Source organism: Mesoplodon bidens (assembly GCF_964165515.1).
Source record: "Mesoplodon bidens genome assembly, chromosome: 13".
NCBI lineage: Eukaryota > Metazoa > Chordata > Mammalia > Artiodactyla > Ziphiidae > Mesoplodon > Mesoplodon bidens.
In genome coordinates this window covers 15,198,462-15,216,424 of record NC_138169.1, presented here as the reverse complement: position 1 = coordinate 15,216,424, position 17,963 = coordinate 15,198,462, and the positions used below count along the sequence as shown (strand labels likewise).

The 17,963-nt window shown below is 55.0% G+C and overlaps 1 protein-coding gene across 3 annotated transcripts in view; it reads right to left on the bottom strand.

The window, feature by feature from the left end:
• RBM19 (RNA binding motif protein 19) overlaps positions 1 to 17,963 on the bottom strand; it is a 140,413-nt gene that overhangs the window by 24,790 nt on the left and 97,660 nt on the right. For all 3 annotated transcript variants that reach the window (XM_081252675.1, XM_081252673.1, XM_081252674.1), the window contains exon 23: positions 10,994 to 11,114. In XM_081252675.1, the coding sequence (XP_081108801.1) occupies positions 10,994 to 11,114 (121 nt within the window). The remainder of the gene's footprint in view (positions 1 to 10,993; positions 11,115 to 17,963) is intronic.

The following is a 17,963-nucleotide window of genomic DNA, read 5'->3' as shown; positions in this document are numbered from 1 at the left end:
AGAGGACAAAAGAAAAAGAAACCAGGAGAGGCTGGAAGGCGCCCCCCACCGCTCCCTGCCCCACTCTCCTGTCTCGGGTCTGGAGGGATCTTCCCATTTCTAGGGGCTTGGTCGACATTAACTACCTGTCCCTTTCCTCTTGGCAAAGGCCCTGGGTTGGGAGTAGAGGCTAAAAAGAAAGAATCAGTAACATCGTCTCGAGGGGCCAAGGTGGGATGCTGTCTGCACTAGGGTCTGTAAGTGCAAATGTGATGGAGTTAAACGGTCTGGGTGGGTGACTATAGGGAGGGCTGCGGACTGTGGCAAAAGAAGAAGAAGAAAAAAAGAAGCCCATGTAACTCGACCCCAGCTACTCTATGTGAATGTAGGAGCTGGGGTGGTCAGACCTGATTTTTCAACAGAGGCCAGAATCTTGACTTTCAGGTCAAATCCTCTGATAGCAAAATAGGGACAATTAATTAAAACAAAACCAAAACACTTTTTCTCCCCCTTATCTTCTAGGCAAAATAAAGATCTGTGATCTCAGCCAACAGCTCACCAGTGCAGCCTCTGATTTACTTTCTCTCTCCTCTCTGTCTACAAAACCCCACTAGTTTCACTTGTGGTCATGAAGCAGTAATAACAACCTCCTCGTCTGTGTGTTTTCCTTGGGTTTCTCAGGCCTGGGCCAGCCTACAGTTCAGAAACAAACCCAGCCACCCCCTGTCACCAGCCACAACCCTGGAGGCAAGTCCACCCTCCTCCTGACCCTATTTCCAGCACTCTGGTCCCCAGGTCCCCAGACCCTCATCCAATCCGGGCCCAGCCCCTTCCCCTCCCAAGTTGCTCTGAAATTCTCCTTCTGTCAGTTTAATTCCATGATCGATGAGGAAGAGCAGGAGAAATGGCCCGGCACAGCTGGTTTCCCCGTTAGCCCTAGCAGGGATTCCCGGCCTCACTGGCGACAGCCGAGTGAAATGTTTGCAGAACGCAGAGAACACAAGTCAATAACAATTTAGCAGGATTGGGAGCAAGTACCTTCCCCGCACGGACAGCCGCTCCCGGGGGAAGAGGGAGAGAGTATGCAGGATATTGCCGAAGCGCTTGGAAATATTTCCAAAACACCACTCAATGAGGCTCGGGGAGTGGGGGGTGGAAGGAGGGAGGAGGGGGAGGGGGTGACCTGGAGGACAACGACACCTGCTCCAGCTTGCTCCAGGCCCCCCCAGCCTCCCTAGCACCTCTGCAGGGAGAAACATTCGGCTCTCTGAACCTGGCTCCCTGGCCACAGCTCAGCCATTTGCACCATTGCTAGCAGTCGCCACGGAGGAGCCACCTTGGCTCCGGCTTCTTGATTTTTCTTCTCTCGATTCTGCCTGCATCAGCGGGGGTGGCCTGGGGCATGTGAGAAAGAGTGGGTCTCCCGGCCAGTTTCAACCTCTCTCCTGCTGCTGCCCACTGACAGGGCTGGGAGCAGAAGGAAGAACAAATTCAGCACCCTGGACAGGGGCGGGCACCCACTTCCAAGGGGGCAGGGGTGCAACACCTCCTGGGTGGCCCCGGGTGCCCATAGTGACCTTTCCTCTGTCAGGACCCTTTGTGGCAATGCGGGACAGTCCTCCCTCACCTGCCTTCTGCTGGAGCCTCTGACACCTCTGGGGGAAGGGCTGCCACAGCAAAGCCTTAAGGAGGGAATGCGAGGCACCCAAATGGAGGAATAAAAACGAGGCGAGGGGAGCCTATAGGAACCTTCTGTCTCCAGGTAGCTGGAAAGATCCATGGCAGAGGGATATTTTGAATAATAAACTCTGTGACTTCACATACTTGCTTGAACTTTCCCAAGTGTGATTTTTTAAAGCCCGATGATTATGTTTTCAGGGCCAAGATCAGTGAGGCATATTTGCAAGGGCTGGCATGGGGATAATGGGCTCTCCTGGTCCCCAGTCTTTTGAAAATGTGCCGTCCTGTGAATGATTAAGTTATGGGGGGGGTTGGTGAACTGTTGCAGGCTTTAAATATCATCTGTATGCTGATGACTTCCAAATTTATATCTCAGCCCAGACTTCACTCCCGAGCTCCCAACTCACAGATCTATCTGCTTGACATCCCACGGGGAGTCCTAATAGGTGTCTCAAGCCCCATGCGGCCGGATCACTCCCACCCCCACCCACCCTTCCCAGCTTCCAGGGCCTCATCATCACGCAGCACCACCATCCTTCGAGTGGCTCGCTCTGAGCAAAAATCTCTGTACTGGCCTTAATTTTCCCTCCTGCCTCCCAGAAGTCTGGCCAGCTCTACTTTTACCACATATGCTTAATCCACTGGCTTTCCACCCTTCCTGTCTCTGTCCCTGCTCAGACTACCGCCTTGGCTTGCAGGGATGACTATAGTGGGACACCTATTCGATATTCTTGCTCCTCTACAACGCATGCCCCATGTAGCAGCGAGGATGAGGTATGGAGTGTAAATCAGGCCATGGCACTCCTCTTTTTAAATCTTCGAGGGATTTCCCACTGTATCTTGAATAAACGCCAGGCTCCCTGCCCCACCCCACAAGATCCCACCAGGGAGCCCTTCTGGCCCCTGCAGCTTTGTTTCCAACCACTCTCCACCCTGGACTCATTCTCTAGTCACAATGGCCTGCTATGAGCATGCTTCTGCCCCAGGGCCTTTGCACCTGCGGCTCCCTCTGCTTGGAATGATTTCCTCCCAGATCCTGGGCTGGCTGGCTTCTTTGAATCACACAAAAACACTGACTCCTCGGAAAGACTTTTTCCAACCACCACATTTGGAATCTCTCCTCCCTCTTCACACCCCCGAGTGTATGATATTATCTTTTTGCATTTCCTCCACAGGGCTTGCGATCATCATAAGTTTCTCATTATTACCCTTTTTTTTTTAATCATTCATCTCTCCCACTCAAATACTGGCTCCATGAGGGCAGGCACCTTCTCTTTTGTTTGCTGCTTTGTCCTCAATACTGAGTAAAGCTGGATAATTAGACGATCAATGGAGAATTGAGTGAGTGAATGAATGAAGTGGGAAGCAAGGCACTGCGGCCTCTGTTCCAGGAAGAGCTAGGGATTCTCTTTCTTAAATAAATTTATTTTTGGCTGCATTGGGTCTTAGTTGCTGCGCATGGGCTTTCTCTAGTTGCGGCGAGTGGGGGCTACTCTTCGTTGCGGTGCATGGGCTTCTCGTTGTGGCACATGGGCTCAGTAGTTGTGGCTCGTGGGCTCTAGAGAGCAGGCTCAGTGGTTGTGGTGCACGGGCTTAGCTGCTCTGCGGCATGTGGGATCTTCCCGGACTGGGGCTCGAACCCGTGTCCCCTGCATTGGCAGGTGGATTCTTAACTACTGCGCCACCAGGGAAGCCCTAGCTGGGGATTCTTAAGCAGAGGACTCTAGCTGGGAGGATGTGGGTGGGGTTTTTAGACAAAAGAAGGGCGGCCATCTCACAAGCCCTAGGGGCTGTAAACTTTTTCTGTAAAAGGGGAGATAGTAAATATTTTAGGGCTTTGCAGGCCACAGTGTGTCTGTCACAACTACTCAACTCTGTCCTCACAGTGTGAAGACATAGCTAGAGACGCTACGTGAAAAATGGGCATGGCTGTGTTCCCCCCAAAAGCTTTATTTACAAAAGTAAGCTGCAGGCTGAATCTGGCTGTGGGGCTGTAGTTTGTAATCACGGCCCTACCTGGACTGTGGAGCCCAGATCCAATAAAAGGGGGGATAATTTGAAATTTAGGAACTGCTGGGGATCTAGGGAGTGGCAAAATATGGTGAGCTGTTCGGTAAAGTGCAAAGCTGTGTGCCCTCAGGAGAGTTACTAGACCCCTCTGGGGCTCAGTTTGCACCTCAGAAAAATGGGAACAGCACCTCTTCTAAGGAGCTGCAAGGCTAAAATGAGAGTGCATGAAACCACCTGGCAATGTCCCCTGCACACAGTATGTCCTCGACCAAGCTCTCTCCTGTTTTCTTTTTCTCCTGACTTCATCTTTAAAAAGAAAGCACACAATTGCCTCTTTCAGACCAGTGGTGTTTCGAGGGTCAAGGTTAGGGCCACCTGGCTGCATGCCACGCAGGGCCCCTCTTGCAGTGCCCGGTACATATTAGACGCTCCATTAGAATGGGCCCTTCTGACGATCAGGACATTTATCTGTGTTCGTTTATTCACCCCACCGATTGTCAGTGAGCACCTACTCTGTGCTAGATGTGGGGTCAAGGCAGTGGACATGGAGAGGGCCTTGTCCCCTGGAGGATAAAGCCTCTCGGGGAGTAAAGAGGTGAAACCACCACACACGTGAACACAAAGTTCAAGGGAAACGAGGTACACACAAGGGAACTCTCGGGGAAAAGTAGAATCTCTGACACTTGGGCTGAGATCTGAATCACGGGGGGCTGGGGGCCAGGCCGATGGGGCAAGGGCCCCAGGAATCGGGCTCCCTCCTTCCTGGCTAGGAGGGCCACCGTACTGGAGGTCAGTGACTGATGGGACAGGTGCCCATCGTCTGGGCTTGAAGATGGCAGATCTCGCATCCCAGGCTGGCCTGGTTCGGCCGAGGGTGGGGGCGGGCGGGGGAGCAGGCGGGCGACGGCGGCGCTGCCAGCCACTTGCCATGCCGGTCATGTCTGCGCTCCCAGCTCCGGAGGTGAAAGGTGCAGCCGCTAACCACAGCCCATCAGTCCTCCCAGCTGGAATAAGACAACGCTGGGAAGCCGAGCCATGCTCCCGGCCCAATAAGAGCCTGTTTGCCCAGGCCTCCCTGGCTGTGCCCGCTGGAAAACAGAGAGCTGTGCGGGCGGATTGCTTCCGTACCATTATATTCTGTGGGCGGCGCTCGCAGGTACTGCGGCCTGCCGGGGCCCTGAAAGCTTCTCGATGCCGCGATGCCATGACCCTGCTGGTTTGTAACACGCTCGGGAAGAAAAGGACACAGCCAGTGGCCGACTTTCCTCTTCCCTCTGCGTTCTCTCTTTTCACCTGCCCGCACCGAGGCACTGAAGAATAGCACTTCACCTGCCGGGGGCTGCCGAGCTGCAGCTGAGAAGGCTGATTCCGGGGGCCGGGAAGGAAGGCAGGGAGAGGACAGGGGAGAGGGGAGGGCGGCTCTGCGGAAGAGGGCCGTCTTGCTCTTCCCTCGGCCCAAGCACCGCTGTCTGGGGTCAAGGGCTTTGCCTATCCAGGGCAGCTTTTTGAACAACTTTCAAAGAGCTGCCCTCAGCTGTTTCATTTGATGGGTATTTCGTAAGCATCAACTTGCAAGGGAATATCTAATGCCCTGCCATGACAGGGGCAGTGGGTGAAATGAAGACCCTCCTGCTTGGGGAGTGGGTGCCGGGACGGGGGCTTTGAAAAGAGCTTTTTTGGCTGCGGATAGGGAGCCTAGATAAGTGGCGACGTCCAGACTGGGTGCTGAGTGTGTTTAGTTCCCACAACTGCATCGGAAAGCAAGATATCACGCACTTTTACCAGCGAGGAATCCCCCTCCTCCCCTTGCTGTTACTGTGTACTAATTAAGAGCCTACCACATGCCAGGCATGGGGACAGGTTGCATCTACAGATGCAAACGTACCATCCTGAGCACTGCCCAGGCGATGGGCTATTCATTCTCATTCATTCTCCCTCCCTCCCTCTCTCTCTCACACGTTCCTTATTGTCCGGGCTTCTAAAAACTGGGGATTTTCTTTATGTCTCATTCCTGCACCCAGAGAGCATCCTCCCTCGGCCTGGCTCCACCGGAATGCAAGGAAAACAGGGAGTGTTCTTGGTGGCCCAGAGAAGGAAGAAGCGTTAGCGCCTTGCAGGGGAGGGGAGGATAAGTAATACTTGCTGCTTTCTCACCGTGAGCTTTAGAGGCATCATCTCCTGTAAGCCCCCAATTCCCCTCTGAGGGAGGCACCCTAGGTCCACTGTACAGATGACAAAGCTGAGGCCGAGTGACTTCCCTGAGGTAACACAACGGACACGAGGACGCACACTAGGGTGAAACGTTAAGGGGTAGCGGTGCATAGCTGCTCATATGAAGCCAGCAGGACGGCTAAAAGCGCAGGTCTGACTCCTGACTCGGCCACTAGTAAGCTGGGCGCCCCTGGGGAAATCATCTGCCCTCTCTGTGCCTCAATTTTCTTGTCTGTGAAACTGAGGATAATGACGGTATTTACCTCCTAGGATTCCGCAGGATTAATGCCTGTGAAAGCCCATAGATAGTACCTGGCATGGAGTGAGGCTTAACAGATAAAAGTTGTCATGGTAATAATAATAGTAATTAGTATTACCTGGCCTGAACTGCACATGGAGCTGTGTGCCTTGACCTAGGCTTGTCAGGGACCAATGGAGGAGAGAAGGGCTGGTCACAGGGCCTGGGCAGCTCTCGGCCCACCAGCACCCCATCCCTACAGCCTCCCCCAGGGGAGCTGGATCCCAGAGGCAGAGGTGAACTCTGACTGTACCGGCCACAGTAGGGCCAAAGCTCCTCTCTATTTCTCTGGCCACCCCCACTCTGTCCCCGAGGGCAGCTCAGAGGCCACGGTGTCGCCAGCAAGCTTCCTGCTGGGTCCCGCCCAATGGTTAAGATGCCTGCCGTTCATTCCGAGGCCCACCTTCCACAGGGAGCCCTTTGTCATGGCCTCAGCGCTCAGGCTGGGCAAATGGGGCTCGGGGCCTCCACCTGAGTTCTGAGTGCCTTCCTGGCACAGATCAGGGCCAGGGGAGGGAACTGGGCATGGATCCCACCTGCCCTCGGAGTCTGCCAGGGCCCTGGATGCTCTGAACAATGCAGATTTCAACACAAACAAGCTGGGTATTTTTCACCACAGGGAAAGGGCAGAGCAGGGAAAAGGGTCCAGTCAGGAGGGCAGGAGGCCAGCAGCCCTATGCTGAGTATTCAGGGCTGCCGTGGGTACCCCGTTTCCAAAGGCATCAAGCAGACAATGGGGTGGGTGGGTAAGTGGGCTGACATTTGCACAGCACCTGTTCTCAGCCGACTCGTCTACCCTGTTTCCCCCCGCGGTGTCCTGCTTACTTGGGAAGGATGTAGGGAGCAGTCACCCCAAGGATGGAACACTGCAGCCAGACTGTCCGAGTTCAATCCCTGCTTCTACCACTTACTGCCTGTGTGACCCTGGGTCAGCTACTTCACCTCTGCGTGCCTCAGTCCCTGCATGTGTAAAACGGGGTGATTAAGGGCATCTACCTCCTAGGGGTGTTGTGTGGGTAAAAAAAAAAAAAAAGGGCAGCTCGTGCTGCTCTTGTTATTGCCCTGGTCATCTTCACCAGTACTCCATAAGGCAGCACCCTTGTATCCCCGTTTGTAAAATGGGAAACAGAAGCCCCAGGGGCACAGTGACTTGTCCTGGGACACTCAGCTGGGAGGCTACAGAATCCAGGACTTGATGATTCCAACGTTGATGCTCTTCCTCCTAAAACTAACTTTTTGGGGACCATGACCTGATAGAAAATCTGATGACAACAAAGATCCTCTTGCCAGAGAGGTAAGTAAACACACATACATACACACACCAGATGATAACGTTTCTGGGTGTTCACAGCCCCTCTGAGGCCAGCCCTAGACTAGGGCCCATGAAGACAAGGTTTCATGGATTCTGGGTTAAAAATCCCTGTCTCATATCTTGCTGTGTTCTGGATAGTGTCCTTTTGTTTTCTAAGGATTATCATATATTTGTTTGGAACGAGTGCTGTATAAATATGATAGGTAATTGTTTCAGACTCTTCGGGCCCCGAACTTTGAGGCTACCTCTTTGCTGCCTTTTCATGCCCCAGACAGGTGAGGCCAGCTAGAGGTCTGACACTTGGCCATGTTTGCCAGTGACCCTTCTGGACGGAACACATCCCTGCCAAGCCAGGCACTGCTGGTCCTGCCCCCCAGAAAACAGCCCCCCACTTCCGCCCTATGCCCTGACCTTTGCGGGTCACCACAGACGCTGGATATTCTGTTTGGCGCTCCCAATCCCTCCCCTGTCCTACTCCATCCCCTGGAAGGAGTCATCACTGGGGAGCCTGACCCTCTGGCTGACGGAAGGGCCAACGCGAGACCCGGGAGGAGAGCAGGGCAGAGGGGGGCGAGGGGGGCGAGGGGGGCGAGGGGGACGCAGGCATATCTTGCCTGGCTCCCTCCCTGCTTTGGCTCAGGGCCCTGGCGCTGGCTGCATCCCTCCAAACTTGGGGACCAGCCGGCCACCCCCAAGGCCCTGCTCTCCCTGGACCCCAGGGGCATCACTTCCTCCTGATGCCCCTTCACCTCTGCACCCTGCCCCCACCTCTGCATGGCAGGCTTGGGGTGAGTCCTGTTCCCTGCTGGGACCCTGACATCCACCCGCGGTGCTGGGGAGGGTCTCTCAGGGCTCCCTTTCTGCACACTTGGTTAGTTCAGAGCCGGAGGCCCCTTCCAGAACCTGGGGGATGGGGGGAATGTCCCCTCAAGGGGACTCAAAAGAAGTGCAAACACATGGCTGGGCTCTGACACCCAGCGCTGGCCTTGGTGGGGCCTTTTCTCACCTCTGCACCTCGATTTCCTCGTCTGTAAATGGGGACAAGGTAACACGCACATCGCAGGGTGTCAATTCTGAAGGGCCACCTATGTTTCTCACTATGATTTGGTATTCATCCCCTCCATTTCTGGAAGGGACCCTGCGCATTCTGGGTTCAGGGTCTGGATGATTCAGGAGGAAGGGAGCCGTGCGGTACACACACACACCCTAGATCTAACGGAGGCCCAAGGCTTTTACAAGTGGCATCTGCTAGTATAATGCCATGCGTGGGGTTGTGGCAGGGCGGGGCGGAGGGCTCTAGAGCTGGTCTAGAGTTCAAATCTCAGCTGTGCACTTTCCAGGCTTTCTCATGTCTTGGGCACACAGCTGAACCTCTTTCTCTGTCTGTTAAATGTAGACAGCCGTGCCCATGGCTGGAAGGGTTGCCGTGAGGATGAAAGAGACAACGCGCGTCACATACAGAGGACGGCCCGGCACAGAGGAAGCCTTTAATAAACAGTAGCTTTCATGAGTCCCTTTAATGCTCGGCTGGTCTCAGGTCTGTCATCTGCAAAACGGGGCTAATCAGGCCCACCTCACGGGGCTGTTGGGGCATTAATGGGAAGATGTATGCAAATAACCTGCTGTCTTTCCTGATATTATTATTGTATCTGCCCCTGTCTGGGCCTCGGCCTGCAGCTGATAGGGGGAGATAGCCAATCCCACAGAAACGCTTCCAGCCAAGGCTCTCTGCTGGGGTAAGGCAGTAAATGCTGTCTTTAGAGCTCAGTTTATTGAAGGGGGCTGCTCTCCAAGGCAGGGCAGGACTGCTGAGTCTGCAGTCCCCCGCGGGGTGGGTGGGTGGGGGGCAGGGGGACGGGAGAGTCCCTTACACAAACATTTGCCGATGGGTGCATTTAGGCCGGTCAATGGCTGTCGATAAGGATAGGCTCTCCTCCTGCACAGCAGGATTTGGGGACTTATTGAGTTGTGTGCTTGCGACTGTGTACTTAGCCCTGATGGCTCTGCTTTCTCGTTTGCCTTTGCTTATGTATTCCCCAGCCTTGGACTGGCCCAGGCTGGCATGGGGGCCCGGAGGTGAACCAATCAGTGACAGAGGTGACATGACGGTACACGACGGCACGCTCTCCACCCTGGGGGAGGCGCCAGTCCAGCGAGGAGAAGAATCGTTAAGAAATACAGGATGGCGACTTCCCTGGTGGAGCAGTGGTTCAGACTCCACGCTCCCAATACAGGGGGCCCAGGTTCGATCTCTGATCAGGGAACTAGATTCCACGTGCATGCCGCAACTAAGGAGCCCTCCCGCCACAACTAAGACCTGGCGCAACCAAATAAATAAATAAAATAATAAAAAAAAAAGAAATACATGACGACGTGGTAAGGAGGTTTAGGAACACAGGTGGGAGAGCAGAGGACGGAGCCATTACTGACACCTGGGGGTGGAGGGTGGGGAAAGGGAAGGCTTCTTGGAGGAGGTGTCATTTGAGCTGGGCCTTAAAGGCTGGATAGGCACTTGCCAGGTTGGAAAAAAAAAGAAAAACAAAACTGAGAGGCAAGGCATTCTGAGCAGAGGGAACGGCATATGCAAAGACACAGAGACCTCCACGGGAGGTGTGGTGGGGAAGGATTAGGCAGGAAAGGCCACTGGGGTGGGCACGTGGGTGTGTTCTGAAGGATTTGGCAGGTGGAGTTAGAGTCAAAGGGCTTCCATGCTGTTTCTAGACAATGTGCTAGAGAAGGCGAGGCCGGTGTGAGGCCTCTGGCTGCCCTCTCCAGCCACACTGGCCGCCCCGTTTCTCGATGTGTCACACTCATGCCAACCCTGGGCAACCCTCCTGTGGGCACAAACGTCACCACTGCAGGGAGGCCTTTCTGGACCTAGCCCTTTCCACCTGGACCCAAAGCCCCCCAAGGTCACCGCTGCACTCCTCGCACTGGGACATGGCAGAGGCTAAGTATTTTCTGGGGATGGACTGCATCACTGGTGAGGCTGTGTGACGCCACCAAGGTGTATAAGAGCTGGAGCTAGGTCCTGTGACCATCGGGGCCCGGGCAGGAAGCGGAAGGCACTCAAACTGGGTAACTGAGGAGGGTCCAGTAAACAGGTAGCAGGCACAGGGAAATCGGGGCAAGTGGTCCCTGGGTCAGCCACCGGACCCTGGACAGAGAGTGCTGGGTGCAGAGAGCCACCAGATGTGAGCTGTGGCCTCTGGGGGAAATGACAGCCAGCCGGCAGCAACCAGGCAGGAAGTGAGGGGCGGGTGGGGGCATAACCACCCTGACCCAGGCTATTCCTCTCCCCGATTTCCTGCCAGGCCTCCCACTGACCTGACTTGACTGGGAAACCAAAAGGGCATGGAGGCCACCAATGCCACCCACTCGGGTCAGCACCTCCCACTGGCACAGAGAAGCGTATGGATGGCGGAGGGTAAATGTGAAGGAGACGGAGGGAGGTCCAGGAACCTGGCCCCCGCAGCCCGGCCGGAGGACGGCAGTTCTCTTACCGTGGAAGTGCTCGGCCGTCTTCCGCCGCAGGGCCTGCAGGCTCTCCTCGGAGTCGGCCCACTCCAGCACCAGCCTCCGGCCGTACAAGTGGGTGCTGTGACACAGGGCGTTGAAGGCCCTCTGGAACAAAACACAGTGTGTGAGCAAAGACCCACTGGCAGACGCTACAGCCTGCTCTCCTACCCGCCAGCACCGCAAACCTAAATGCCAGCTCTGGCCCCGCGACACCTGCTTCCTGGGGTGGGTGTAGGGAGCTGATGGGCACTTCTATTCCATTAGTGGGTTACGTGCCCAGGGACAGTGTTGCAAGTGGCCGTGCGCTCAATACATCCGCTGTCCGGGCTGTGACTGGTGCCTGGGCCGGGCAGCCGGCTTTCCTCCCGTGTTCCATCCCATCTGGGGACGGCGACCCCATGAGGTGGCTGGTCTCCCACCCGGCTGCCAAGGGCAGTGCCTCCGAGGAAGCCGAGCCCATCCGGCCCCTCGATGACAACCACACGAGCCCTTCACTGTCACTGGGTGGCACCGTCCTCCGCCGGTCCTGGGGATTCTGTCCCCCATCTCTCTCTGCTGCCCTCTGCTGAGGCTCCCTTGGCCACTGCACTGCCGTGGCCCCCCCAGCCACTAGCTTCCGCCCTGGCTCAGCGGCCTGGGACCTGCACATGCTCTTGCCTCCCGCCTTCGCTCTTCCTGACCTCCCCCCGCACCCTGCCTACTTCCCAAAAGTCTTTTTGACTTTTGTTTTGTAACAGCTTTATTGGGATATAACTCACCATACATACAAGTCACTATCATAGAAGTCACCCGTCTACAATTCAATGGCTTTTAGTCTATTCACAGAGTCGTGTGACCACCACCATACCTATTTTAGAACATTTTCTTTTCTTTCTTTCTTTTTTTTTTTTTTTTTTGCGGTACGCGGGCCACTCACTGCTGTGGCCTCTCCCGTTGCGGAGCACAGGCTCTGGACGCACAAGCTCAGCGGCCATGGCTCACGGGCCCAGCCACTCCGTGGCAAGTGGGATCCTCCCGGACCGGGGCACGAACCCGTGTCCCCTGCATCAGCAGGCGGACTCTCAACCACTGCGCCACCAGGGAAGCCCCTTATTTTAGAACATTTTCATCATCATCACTGCAAAAAAACCCCTGTACCCATTTGCAGCCACTCCCTATTCCCCCTGCCCCCCAGCAAGCACTAGTCTACTTTCTGTCTCTGTGGATTTGCCTATACTGGACACTTCCTACAACTGGATTCATATGGCACCAGTGAGTTCCCTCTTAAACATCACCAGGTCTAGAGCTAAACTGGCTCTGTGCTGGGGCTCTTCCCAAAACACCCCTGAGGTACACAGAGGCCACTGCACTTGGCAGCCAGCAGCTTGGGCTCTGAGGCCACCCTGCCTGGGCAGGGCAGGTCCTGCACTTCCTAGTTTCAAGGCCTTGGGCAAGTTAAATGAACCTCCCTAGCCTCAGTTTCCTCATCTGTAAAATGGGAATGTTAACGGCACTATCCTCTAGGGTTCTACAGAAGAAGACAAAGAGTTAACATGCAAAGTGCCCAGAACACTCTGGGGGCGCACAGTAAGTGCTCAATAGATGCCAGTTCTCGTGAAGGTGGTGTTGCTACCACAGACATTTGCAATTTCTCTCGGCACAGGGGCCTCGGGTTAGTGCTAGGTTGAAGGGGCGGGCTCCCAGGCGCTGTCAGCACCAGGGAGCAGCAGTGGCCGGTGGTGGCGTCTTGGTCTCTGCTTCTGGGTTGCAGGCAGCGCCATCTGCTATGAGAAGAGGCACCATGGGGTTTGTCCCTCTTGCTTCTTTGATGCTGTGAAGAGGCAGTGTATAATCAGGGGTCTGATTGGAACCAGTCCCTCTCTGGCCTCATCTGCACTGTGACTGTTATAGGTTGGACTGGGTCCCCCAAAAGAAGAGATGTGGAAATTCTAACCTGGCACCCCAGGTTGTGACCTTATCTGCAAACAGGGTCTTTGCAGATGCAGTTAAATTAAGATGAGGACATCCTGGAGTACGGTGGGCCCCTGATCTAGTGTGACTGGTGTCCTTACAAGAGATGGCCATATGAAGACACAGACGGGGTGAACGCAAGTGACAAAGGAGGCTGGAGTGATATCTACAGCAGGGAATGCAGGCTGTCACCGGAAGCTAGGAGAGAGGCATGGAATAGATTTTCCCTGAGAAGGAACCAATACTGCTGACAAGCTGATCTTGGACTTTTGGCCTCTAGAACTGTGAGGGAAGACATTTCTGTTGTTTTAAGCCACCTAGTCTCTTACAGCAGCCTAGGAAGGCAACAGTGACCTTGGGTAAGCCAACTGCCCCCCACCATGAGCTTCAGTTTCCTTACCTGTAAAATGGGGCTAACTGTGAGACTTACACACTATCAGCCCCAAGGGTGGCAGAGAGTAGGTATTTGATAGACGGATGCATCTGAAAAGCACCGGTGCGAGGTGGGTGGGACATGCATCTTTTAAAAATTAGACATGGGCCCAAATTAAAGAAATGCTTTTGTTCTCCTTCGTGCTTTTCTGAGAAGGGCCAGGCGCAGGAAACTTTTTCTTTCCTTTGTTTTTTTTTTTAACGTTAATTTAAAAAACTCTTTCTGACTGCCAGCAGAGCCTCTGCATTTTTTTTTTCCATGCGGATATAAAAATGCATCTGGATTCCAAGCCGGAATGGCCCATTCAGAGCTTTAAAACACACGCATTCTCAGCTGGTGAGGCAGAGAAACAGCCTGATTGGGGGAGCTGGGGTTTTAAGAGGGGGGAGGGAAATTGGTCGGGAGTCTGGCATGGCGGGTACTCCATCCTGGTGCCAGGGTCCCTGAGGAGCTGCGGTTCCGGGGACACGGTCGGATGGGGGCGGCCAAGAGGTGGCATCTGGCAGGAACTAAGTCAGAGTCAGAACAAGGGGGTACTGGAGCCTGGCAGGTGAGTCCAGGCGAGATGCCCCAACTCCAGCCGTCATATCTGTGTTTCCTTCTTACCCTTGGAAACCCACTCTCCATTCCTGTGCCACGCAAAGCCTGGAGCAGTCTCTGTTCATTATAGGAGTTGCTAAAAATTCCCTCTCCCAGCCTCTCTCTGATATCACCCCTTGCAAATTCTCATCTCCTCTTTGGAAGGACTTTTCACTCCAAGAGGTGAGGGGGCACGGCAATTAAGACTGGAGGCTCTGGACCTGGGCTACTTTGGTTTAAATCCCTGCTTCATCACTTACAAGCTGTGTGATCTTGGGCAAGCTGCTTAACCTCTCTGAGCTTGAGATTCCCCATGTGTAAAATGAGAGGGAGCAGCAAAGAATGGATGCGCAGATTCAATGAACTATTAAGTCTGACTGCCACACTGCCTGGCACATAGTAATTCTCACCTAAATGTTGGCTGTTGTTATTATTATGACGTATGCCCTCAACTTCCCATTGTCACGCTAAAGAGCAGGAAGAATGCTAAGTAGGGTACAAAAGCTCTTTTGTATTTGAGGTTAGAGCACAATGTGTGAATCTCCAAAAATAGCAGAATTACCCTTCCCGGTTCTAGTCCCCTCAGGTTAATAGGAAATCAGGTTGTGTTTCCAGCCCTAGTGGTTGGAATGTGGTGGCCCCAAACTATCGCAGGCAGGAGGACAGTGATTCCTGGCTAAAATTGGCCTTGGATAATTCCGAGTAATTGTGCTTCATGCAAAGTGCCTGTTATATGTGAGACCCGGGGAGGGGGACGGGGAGACACAGCCCCAGGGCCTTGGGGCTTTCGGGCCAGTGCAGGGGAAGGTTCCAGGCACAGCCCCAGCCTCTCTGGCCTGCCCTCCTCTAGCAGCTTCCTCCCAGGTCTCTGTGCCTACACTAGACTCCACCGAAACCCATACCACCTTCTCCCCAGAGACTTCCCGAACCTCAGCTCTAGGGCTGCGGTCACCTTGGGGTGCCCGGGGTTCTGCGGAGTGCTGGGCGCTGCAATGGAGGAAGTGGAAAGTTAGCTGTTCCCAGTCCTTTGCTTCTCTCCGCATCCTGCTTCTGTTGCCTGTGTTCCTAGAGATCTCCTGGGTTCTAGAGAACTCTAAGCACTTGACCTCAACCTACTCATGAGAACAGACATCATTCTCCCATTTCAAGGAAAGGAAAACTGAGGCCAAGGCTGGTATGCAGGTCAAGTTCCTCCTTACTTTTCCTTTCAGCCTCTATGTGTTCCATCCCTGGGCCTTCGTAACATCCCCCTCAGCCTCGGAAGGGCTCCCCTCGTACAGACTGCAGCCAGGTGCCCTCTGCGTGCCCTGCGCCCCCAGCCTCCTTAAGAGCACCTGCCCCGTTAATGCCTGCTTGTGTGCCGGGCTCCCTGGCTCGACCTTGAACCTCTGAGGGAGGCCTCTATCCTGGCTACCCTTGGCACAGAGCTCGGGACAAAGCGTGCTCGGTAAATACCTGCAGGGCGAACCATGGAGCAAGACCTTCACTGAGGGTCGTGAAAGCACGTCTCCAGACCGGGAGGGACGCTGAGGTTGGTCCCGGCTGGAGACAGAGGGCTGGTTTAGATGTCCTGCCCTGGCTCCTCCAACCCGAGATTCAGCCCACGAGGGCAGCAGGGAAAGGAGCACGTCTCGCCCACGACTGTCCTGTCCTGTACGAGTGCGAGGCTCTGCCTTTGGTCAGGACAAGAGCTGACACATACACAGTCCTGGGTGAGGCACAGAGACGGACAGGAGGCCCCGCTCCCAACATGCATGACTTTGGGACCTCGGGATGGGAAGAGTCACCTGTGCCAAATACCCGATTGCCCAGCTAGGTCACTGCCGAAGCCTGAAGGTCTAGAACAAAACTCTTAAGGGCGCACTGGGTTGGCAAAGAGGAGGATGCTGTAGAAGACGAGGCCACCCCCCCACCGGCTACTTCAGGGCCACTTCCTTCATCATCCGATGGGCCCGTGCTAGTTATTCCTGATCCTCCCCTGCACCCCCTCTCCGGGCTTTCAGAGCTGACTCCCCTGGAGGGCATAACCAGGGCTCGCTGGCCTTGGGTTCCATTTAGGACGAGCAAATGGGAGGCGCCGGTGAGAGGTTGGAGGGAGAGGCAGAGAGGCCGGGGGACTTCCTCCCTCCAGGACCACAGCTCCTGCCGGTGGCCCCTGCTTGACAGCTCAGGCTCTCACCTGTCCCTTCAAGGTCCCTTAGCCTAAGGGGGCGACAGCTCCCACTGCCACTGGCCCTGGTGGGGGTGGGTCACATCCCTGGCGAGCCCCCCCAAGCCCTTTTTGCCCCTCCATGAATCGCTCTTCACTTGAACCATCTGGGGTTAGGTTCTGTTTGCTGACACAGATGGTCGCCTGAAGTCCCTCTGCCTTGACCCGCGGCAGATGGACTGCCCCCTTCAGAGAGCAGGTCTTAGACAACGTGAGGCCTGACAAGGGCTGCTCTGAGCAGGTCTAGCCGGAGTCTGGAGCTGCCCCATCACCCGGTTCTCTGCCTCAGCTGTCTTGGAAACACACCTCTTTCATCTCCTCTGACCTAAGCCACCAACTGTGGGCACCGAGAGCCAGCTAGACTGTGACCAGGCCTGGCAGCCACCCTTCCAGAACAGGGAAGGCACCGGAAGGCTGCCAGCTCAGTGCCGGGCCTGACCTTTCTGCGGCTCTCCCTGGAAGACGGGCTTCTGCCTCCTGGCAACAAAAGCCCATTTGATGCCCTTGGCAGGACTCCCGTCCCAAGGGCCATGGCTCCCGGGCCGGGCTGAGGCCAGGCCTCCTGTCCTGAGATGTCCAGGGCATCTCTCAGCCCCTCTGCTGTCTCTTGCCGAGTGGGAGGGCTGCATCTCTCGGGAGATGCCAAATCCACCTGAACACGGACGATGCCAACCTGTCCTAAACCATCTGTGCCCCTGAATCCTGGAGGAAGCGTGGCCAAGAACGACCACGTGGCTCAGAGCACAGCAGCCAAGCCCAGGGAAAGGGAGCACTGGCCCAGCTGGGCCTGCTGGGGGCTCGGCTCCTTCTTTGCCGAGGGGGTTGAAAGACAGAGGCCTATGATTTCTGGGAGGACAGTCTGCTGCCCTGGGATGTTTTGTATCGTCTCCCTGTGGACAGCATGCTGTGCTCTGAGGGGGGGATCACTTTTGTCCCTGTACCAATGCTCCCAGACTCCTGTGAGCTCCCAGCAAACCTTCCAGCCACCTCTGGCCTACACTGGGGAAGAGCTGGTCCTCAGAAAAAGTGGGGCTCTTTGCACAATACCGGTAACTTCAACTGTGGGCCTCCACTCAGCACCTTGGGCCCCTCCGACTTACGATGCCGTGGAGCTGAGGGCAAGTTTCTAAGAGAAACACCCAGGGACTGGTTTTCTGGGCTGTGGTGTCTAAAAGCTTTCAGATGAATAGATGTCTTTTCCTTGCACTCATCCATCCACTCAGCTCAATCCAATTCAACTCAACATCCCTGGAGGACCTACTATGGGCCAAAATGAGGGGACTAAACTAGGGGACAGGAAGGTGACGTACCACCTCTGACCTCGGGGAGAGAGTAAAGAACCACTAGGAAAAGAGGGCCAACCCAGGTAGCCAAGGGCCAGAAGTGACAAGGCAAAGAGGCCGTGGGGCCCAGTAATGGCCTTGGGCTCCACAGGGGGTCGCAAAGCATAGTCTAGTGCTTTCTGGCTTTGATCTGGCGAGACACTTTTGAGTATTCACTTTCTCAACTACAAAGTGGTGGTGCTTCAACCTTCTTGGTGCTGAGAATACATAAGATAATGACTATTCATTTAACCCAGCGCCCGGCAGGCAGGCAGGGCCTGATTCCCGGGACCTGTGATGTTGCCCTTGGTAGTTTAGTTTTTGTATTTATTTTTTTGGCCGCACTGCACGTCTTGTGGGATCTTAGTTCCCTGACCAGGGATTGAACCCGGGCCCTTGGTAGTGAAAGCGTGGAGATCTAACCACTGGACCGCCAGGGAATTCCCAGTAGTTAAGTTTTA